This window comes from Citrus clementina, unplaced genomic scaffold (assembly GCF_000493195.1).
Source record: "Citrus clementina cultivar Clemenules unplaced genomic scaffold, Citrus_clementina_v1.0 scaffold_5, whole genome shotgun sequence".
In the NCBI taxonomy this organism is placed as follows: Eukaryota; Viridiplantae; Streptophyta; class Magnoliopsida; order Sapindales; family Rutaceae; genus Citrus; species Citrus x clementina.
The window spans coordinates 7,222,400-7,230,986 of record NW_006262201.1 but is presented as its reverse complement, the minus strand read 5'-3'; the positions used below and the strand labels follow the sequence as shown (position 1 = coordinate 7,230,986).

Genomic DNA, 8,587 nt, shown 5'->3' with positions numbered 1-8,587 from the left:
CAAGTTCATATAATAAATAAACTAAAAAGAAACATGAGTCTATCCTTCTCTTATTCAATTAGCAAAAAGGAACGAAATATTTAACTCCAATGATAACCACACCTCTCAACAAGAAACTTAATTTGTAAAAAGTAATGACGAGGGGTGAGCATCAACTCAGTAAGTAAAACCATTCCCAACACACGAGGTTAATCGTTACTGAAAATATTGCAAACATTCTTTTTTAGTAAAACATATATCATAATTCATAAATTTCATAAAATGACATATCATGATAAAATAACATAAATTTATTTTAATTCAAAATATCAAAAGCATAGATACTTTCGAAAGCAAATCATATAACACATTCACAAGAAACAAGAAGTTAGCTCATGTCACATAGTGTCACCTATAGTCTCAGTGACCCAGCCAAAAACAGAATCAGAATCATAATATCATGTAAACACTCAGAATAGAAACCCAATACTGGTCCAGAACATATATATTATATAATATGATCAGAATCAGAATCAGAATAACTACGGACAATGAGCCAAAACATTCAAATTAGTTTTTCATATATAATGACTTATATGTGGCACTTTGTGGCGCTCTATCCCTCAAGAGGTGGCCCTTTATAGTCTCAAGAAGTGGCCCCCATAAAATCATATATAATTTAAATCATACATGGGCATAAGATATTTGTATCAATTTCATAAATGTCCATAATAATAATTTAGGCTTGCAAAATATTTTACAAACAAAATCATAAAAGGTAATCATGTAACAAAGCATTTTACATTTTAAAAGCATTTATAAAATATTTTGTTAAAAGAATTTAAATTTGAAAATATTTACATAAACTGATTTTTTTTATGAAAACTAATTTATCCTTTAAGAAGTATAAAAACACATATGCTTATAATAGTATTAAAATAATTATATATATCTAGTACATTAGGAATGAAGATACTTACCTCGGTAAAAGTATTTGAACTAACACACCTCTAAGCCTCTAAGAGCCTCAAACACCTCAAACACCTTAAACAAATATAAGATATAACTATCAGTATCTTATTCTAAGAATCTGATTTTCAAATTTATACCCGTATTAGTCTGATTCTTAGAATTTTAACTCCTAATATAAAAATAAGAATAACATGATATTCTACAGAACTATTTTGGACATTCATGGGTACCTCGGGTAAAATTTTCAAGAAGATCTGATGTCAAAAACATTTTTGAAACTATTTGTTTCTTGACAAATTCAGAACGGTTTCACAGGACCTTAACTGAACAGAATGGCTGCCGAGATTTTTATAAAATCAGATACTGATCCTAAAATTATGAAATTAAAACTGTAAATACTAGACACGTGTTTCAATCTCTGTTTAAAGTATCAGAATTTTTCGAATTCGTTTGGTACTGTAAATAATTTTGTGAATTCTGTCGTTCTGCTGAAGTCCCAGTTTTACAGTACAGTAGTGTCTGTTTCGAAAACACATATAAAATTGAAAACGAAGTCAAATTTCATGAAACAAAATTTATTAAAGAATCCCTACATGTCTAGTTTCCAGAAAGATAAAGTTCTTAAGAAAAATCATTCAGAAAATATATTTTTAAATTCGAGATACTCATGCTGTTCAGTATTGTCCAGTGAGCTTAATGCATCAGGGATTGATTAACAAGACTCACAATAAATCAGGGTCCTAAACATAACCTAAATAGATTCTAAATCATACATTATGATATGTAACTATATAAAATCATGCCAACTAAAACCCTAAATAGAGTGATAGGAGAAATTGTAGAGAGTAGGGAGAATAAACTTACGAACTGTTATGACACTACTAGAAAAATTGTCTTTACTGATACTTAACTCGTGACACTTTTTTAAAAAGTATCAGTATTTACATACAAGTGGACCATTTTCCGTGTTTAACATTTAAGTATCACAAATTACTGATACGATGGTGTTTGTAAGTTAGACATCAGAGATCTCTGACACCAAAGTATTAGTTGAAAAAATATAATAATTCTAATCTTGTTCCACATACAACTCGAACCCAAGACTTCCAACAGTCAAGCTTTTAAATTTAAGAAAAAAACCATTGTAACTGTTTTTTAAGGTATTAGCCAAAAAAACATTTATATAAACACAAAAAACCAATTAGAAAAAGAACTTGTGAGTAGAAATGAAAGAACCCTAATTTTCTAACTCTCAAAACACGATCTCCTATCTCACTGCCTTGCCCAAACTGCCGTCATCTAGTCTTCGCGGTCGTCGCTTTGCCTCCCCTCGCGATCGTCATCCAGTCTTCATGATTGTTGTCTCTCATTCGTCATGGCGGTATCGCCTCTCATTTGTTGCTGTCATTTCGCTTCGGCTCTCATCGTTGCTCGTCATCATTGTCCAGGCGACTATTAGCCGCTGTTCTTTTCATTCATAATAAAGATAAAAGATAAGAAGCGAGGTATGTGCGATAGATGGCTATTTTCATATTAGATTTGAAAATTTTGACATGTGTTATCTCTTTATTTCGTGAATTTTAGAAAATGAGGGAATTAGGTTGTAATTTAATTTTTTTATAAAAAAAAAGAGTGATTAATTTCTTGATTTTTATATTTTTAGATCAGATCTATAGAAAATTGATTAAATGATTGATGAAAGAACCAAATAAATTAGAAAACAAAAACCCTAAACTTTATTTACAAGTGTGAAATGCATCTTTGATGCTCAATAATTGAAATTAATCACTTTTTTTTTGTAGGTATCGTGAGTATAATAGAGACAAAGAAAGAAGGCATAGACATAGATCGTGTTCCCATTCCAGTGACAGATTGAGGAATCGACCAAAATCACTCTCTCCTTCCCGTGCTCTTTCCAAAAGGTATAGAACAAATTAATTTAAAGGGAAATTATCATTTTACTACCAAAGTTTTACTGACATATCATGTCAGTACCAAGGTTTGCCGAAAAGTGCATTTTACTACCAAAGTTTTGCGCCGCTATCAATTCACTACCATTCCGTTAAGAAAAAGTTAATGTTTAACGGAAATTGAGTTAAAAGTCAATTTTACCCTTAAGAGTTTGGTAGTAAAATGATAATTCTCCTAAAAATTTGGTAGTAAAATGATAATTCCCCTAAAAACTTGGTAGTAAAATGATAATTTATCTATCAAATTAACAAACAATTTTACTCTTACAGTTGGAAATGTCTTTGATACCCTTATGACATCAGCAAACTTTTAACGTTGTTAACGGAACGGTAGTAAATTGATAATGGCGCAAAACTTTGGTAGTAAAATGCACTTTTCGGCAAACCTTGGTACTGACATGATATGTCAGTAAAACTTTAGTAGTAAAATGATAATATCCCAAATTTAAATGTGGTCATTGAGGTGGGGAAACTGTGAAAGTTCCTTGTTAATTATTATATGGGGAAAGGCTTTACATGTTCAACTTTTGAGATATGTTATCTTCATTCTGTAAACAGATAAAATTAGGATAAGTATGGCGTTTATGTCTTTGTTCATTATTTCTTTTACCTTTTTTATTTTATCTGCAGCAAGCGGAGCAGTGGCTTTGATATGGCACCACTAGCTGCAGTCATACTACCTGGTGTTGTTGTTCTAGCTGCAGTCATTTTTTTCCATTTTACTTCATTCACCTATAACTTTTAGTATTGTTTGGGAAAATTGTTCATTTTAATTTTTATCTAATGGATTTCTATGGAAACTGAGAACCATTGTTGTGTTGTTTGGCTATTGTGTGTGGTTATTTTTCTTGTGTTTTGTGTCTATCAGTTGGGTAAGAAGGCAACATTGAACTACATGTCCCACTGTGCTACCCATGGGCGTGACTAACTAACATAAATTTTATCTCTAATGGAGAACCTATGCTTTGATTGGTTGGATCTCGTTAGCTTTCAACTGGCAACGGTTGTCATTGGTAGACTTACACATATTTCCCTAGCATCTGCAGGGGATGGAATTCATTTCTTTATTTATTTATTGAGTATTTAGGTATGAATTAGGCCTCTCTCTATAGTATTATCACAATGTAGTTCCATGCTTGGAGATTTGTGACTCTTAAGATTTAGTAGCAATGTGTGTGTAAAGTTATCAGCCATATAACTCATCCTTGTCCTTTACTTGCTTCCTTTCTTATTACAATACAGGGCAATTGCATCGTGTACCTTCAACAGTTCAAGAAATGGTACAAAACATGTAACCTTTTAGAGCAACATAAGTTTACATTTTTCAAAAATAGTTATTTAGAAATTATTTCCTTTGAGTTATCAATTGCATATGTGTGCTGCTTGTTAACTATTATTTTTGCATGTTTATATGCTTGAAGATCTGTTTCTGTTATTCAAAATTCTTTGTGGGGTAGCTAAAAGACTAGAAAGATTGAAGAGAGACTATTTGTGGGAATGGTTCGATGATGTTAATGGTTCTTACCTAGCAGCACTTTCTTTGTTTTCTTATGAGAACTCTTCTCCAGTACGGTTCACTACTCCTTAGCTCTCTTGAATGAGTTGGTTGGGCATATTAGATATGATTAACACCTCAGGATTGATACTTTGTCCTTGTGCTTTTGATTGGGGGCAGTGAGACCAGTGTGACCAGTGTTGATCATTGCACTGGTTCGGTTTGTTACTTGTCCTCTATTTATGCAATTAAGGGCATCTTGACCCGTGTTAGATTTATCTCCATCTTCCAATGCAAGTTAATGGATTTTCTTAGTTTTTACTTATGGATTGATAAACTATTTTAGGATCACGCTGTCATAAAAAGGGGTTTTCTGTTAGTTATGCATCATACTTTGTGCTTGATTTGGCAGCTTTAAACGAGGCATTGGCTGCAGAAGTACAGAGACTGAAGCTCGCTGCTGCAGAGGTCAATGGAGAGGCCCAACCTTATCCTCATGGCTCAGCAGCTTTCCATTAATCATCAGATGTTCCAGATGCAGCATCAGCAGCAGGGTACCTTTATTCACTTTACGCTTATGCTTTATTATTTTGGTTTAGTTGATGATAATTGGGTACCACTTCTTTTTTTTTTCTGTACAAAATAGCAAATTAGAAAGTTGATGTGCTTTTGTAAACAGAGTGATTTTAGCTTGGATTTCTTTGAATTTTGAACTGTTTCGTTTATTTTTTAGTTGTATACAATTGTTATTATTTTTGTGATGCTTTATAGGCTCTTGTTGATGCCCTTGATATGGTGAGGAGCCAAATGAACTTCAAGAGGCTTTCTCTCACGGATATTAAGATTGACATCAATCGAGTTCCCAGGAAGAAGTCTTTGATTGAAGCCATGGAGAAGGCTGATGTGAAGAACAAATAGGAAAACAGCTCCTGGGGCAAGAAGCTGATTGTCCAGAAAAGGAGAGCGGCACTGAATGATTTTGATAGGTTCAAGCTCATGTTGGCAAAGATCAAGAAGGGTGGACTTATTCGACAGGAGCTTGCAAAACTCAAGAAGGAGAATGCAGCATAGAATTTCTGTCTTGTGTTCCCCTTTCTGGTTTTTAGTTCTTACAGCTTCAATTTGATTCTATTAATGTATTGATTAATATGAGAAATTGTTATGTATTGAATTTGGATTATTTAGTTATGAGAGTAGGATATCTCATATTTTTGTTATTGAAGTTTTGGAATTTGTAATATATACTAATAATATTTAAATGTGAAATGAAAGATTTTGTGATATAAATCAATTTCTTTTTGTTATTTTGTGGTGCCTTTTAATTTTACCAATAAATCAATAGGCAATGATCCAATTCAATTTTTTTATTTTTTTAAAATAAATTAACTAGTGATACCACGGTAACAATAATTATAAACACTAATAAAATATCAATAACTACTAATACTATGGTGTCATAATATCGGTGATACTGTAGTAATAGTAATCACTGACACCACTTACAAGTGTCACTATTTTTCTAACTCCTAGATTACTGACACAATTAAAAAGTGTCAGTGAAAGTAATTTCTGACACTATTCTAAAGTCAGTAAAGACCATTTTTCTAGTAGTGTGATTCTCTCCTAAACAAAATGTTTGAATTCTAGGGTATAATTAAGAGCGTAATGAGCGGTAGAGAAAAGAAGAAAATGTCATAGCCTTAGGGTTATAGAAGGGGGAAAATATGAATTTATAGGGAGTCTTAAGAAACCCTATTAAATTTGAAAAAGTAAGTCTTTTCCAAAATTACCCCATGAATAATCCTCATTAGTAAGGGCAACAATGCCATTTATAAATTCCAATAAACAAAATAAATAATGGAAATTTGGGCATTACAAGTTTATATTATCAGTTCAAGATGGAAACCTAGTTGGTTTACGTCAGGAGGACCGTACGGTTTAATTAAAGCATGTGCCATAGTTCGAATCCATTATTATTAGCTGATTTGGGTTCTTTCTGTAAGGTAGTACATGAGTTTAACTCATACTTAAATGTTAACTAAGAATTGAGGATTACCCTAAGCTTAAATTGTCAGTCCACTTATTAGTATTTAGGCACTTCAATTGCTTTTTGTTATTTCTGGGAATACCAATTTGTGTTAAGGCACTTATTAGTATGAATCATGAATGTTGTTAATATTTTTCCATCTAATGAGTATTAAGACACTTCAATTGCTTTTTGTTATTTCATCGAATACTTAACGAAGAAAAAGTGAACTCCTTTGATATGCCTATGCACAACTCGACTTCCAAAGAATTTGAAGCAATTATCTATAAATATGAAAATTTTACCTGTGGAGGAATGGAGAAAGTGACTAATCCCAATCAGCAAATATTCTGCACTGCTAGAGATTTTACCTTTTCAAAGAGAGCCGTCTTTGAGGGACTTTCAAAGTGCACTTGGAGATGAGTGTGTAGACCAAATCTTCGACCATGTTGCCACCAAGATTGAAGAGAATATCTCCAGCATTGAGCATAAACCAAAACACTGCATGCATGATGGACTTACTCATCCAACTCAAACGTAATTAGGGATATATTTGGGATTCAAGTGGATGCTGCAGCTTTTAATTTATAACTATCTCGGAATAAAAATATTAACATTTAAAGGTATTGTACTTTCAAAGTTGAAGTACAAACATACCATCGAACAAACAGAACCTTGTAGTGCTTTCATAATTTAAATTTAAGTAACGTTGTGTTGTAATTCAATTTTTGCATTTCTTTTATTTATGTACTATTTCATACTTTCATAAATATTTTTTTGAAGAATAATAATAAAGCCAGTGCTTTTCACCTTTATATAAACTGAGTTTACTGCTTACGTGGCATGAATAAATAAGATGGAAAAAAAAGGAAAATGAGATTCACACCACGCTTTGCACCACACATAGCACCGAACGGTGCGTTTTGAAATAAATATAAATAATCACTGTGAATTGATAATTTTGACACCTGCAATACACACGCGCTCTCTCGTTCTCTCCCTCAATGACACAAAATCTCCCCGTCGACTCCCTTTTACCTCCCCTCCGGATCGAGCAGCCGTGGGTTATTTTCTCTCAATCTCCCCTCCAAATCCAGCGGCCATCGGTTGCTCTTTCACCCCTCAAATCCACAGCAACCGTGGGTTACTCTCTCTCATCCCCCCAAATCCACAGCAGCCGTAGGAACTTTGTTCTGATTATGAATTTATGACAATAATCAAAACTCAACAAATCGCCAATTTGCCCAGTTAAAACAAACGAAATTTGCCTAGATAAAAAAATAATCAGCAATCAAGAAATCATGCGAACAAAATTTGCCCAGTTGAGAATAAAAAAATCAAGCCAACCAAATTTACCCAATAATTTGCTTCATCACCAGTGAAAAATTCAAGCCAACTAAATTTGCAAGTAATTAAATGGGACCCGTGCTGCTTTAATTCAACTCATCCACTAATGTCAAATACGTAGGGGCAAATTAAGGTTATGTGTTGGCCGGCCGTCCAAGATTTGGGAAAATTTTTTAATTTTTTATTACAGAAATGCCAATATGTACATGATTGCCATGATTATATTTACAAGTTTACCACTATAGTAATTTTATAAGTCTGTCATTCCATGCATAATTAATTAAAAAATGGGTCAAATAAATTCAATCAAAATCCAATAAATCATCATACCCACTAAGGTGCTTTTGTTTCCCGCCTTCAATTTTTTTATTTTTAATTTAATAATCTGTACTCAGACCTATTTAAATTAAATAATTTAAATCTTAAAATCCAAAATCCAATAATTCTATGATTATAAAAACAAAAAATATAACCAAAGTCAAATAGTAATTAAAATCGATTGAAAATAAATTAGCTACACGTTAGAAAATAAAATATGCATTTCATTTATTTTTTATTCATATAAGTACAACAACAAAGAAATTGATAGAAAAAACGTAACCAATTCATAGTCTATTTAAATATCTAGGAACTTCATATAATATTATATAGTACCAATTGAAAAAAAAAAAAAACTTACCCACCCAAAAAAGAACTCTTACTTTGACCCTAGTTCCCAACTCAGTTTGTACAAAATGGTTTATATCACTGTTTGTGATTGTATAATTATTGTACTTTTAATTATTGAGGAAAATTATG

General features: G+C 32.2%; 1 protein-coding gene and 1 pseudogene across 1 annotated transcript in view; both read left to right on the top strand.

The window, feature by feature from the left end:
• Nucleotides 1-4,935, top strand: part of LOC18041395 (TMV resistance protein N) — a 13,209-nt gene extending 8,274 nt beyond the window's left edge. Inside the window, exon 6 of the mRNA XM_024183422.1 lies at nt 4,763-4,935. Coding sequence (XP_024039190.1) covers nt 4,763-4,935 — 173 coding nt within the window. The remainder of the gene's footprint in view (nt 1-4,762) is intronic.
• Nucleotides 4,936-5,192: 257 nt separating this feature from the next.
• On the top strand, nt 5,193-5,559 carry LOC18041384 (annotated as a pseudogene).
• Nucleotides 5,560-8,587: the final 3,028 nt, after the last annotated feature.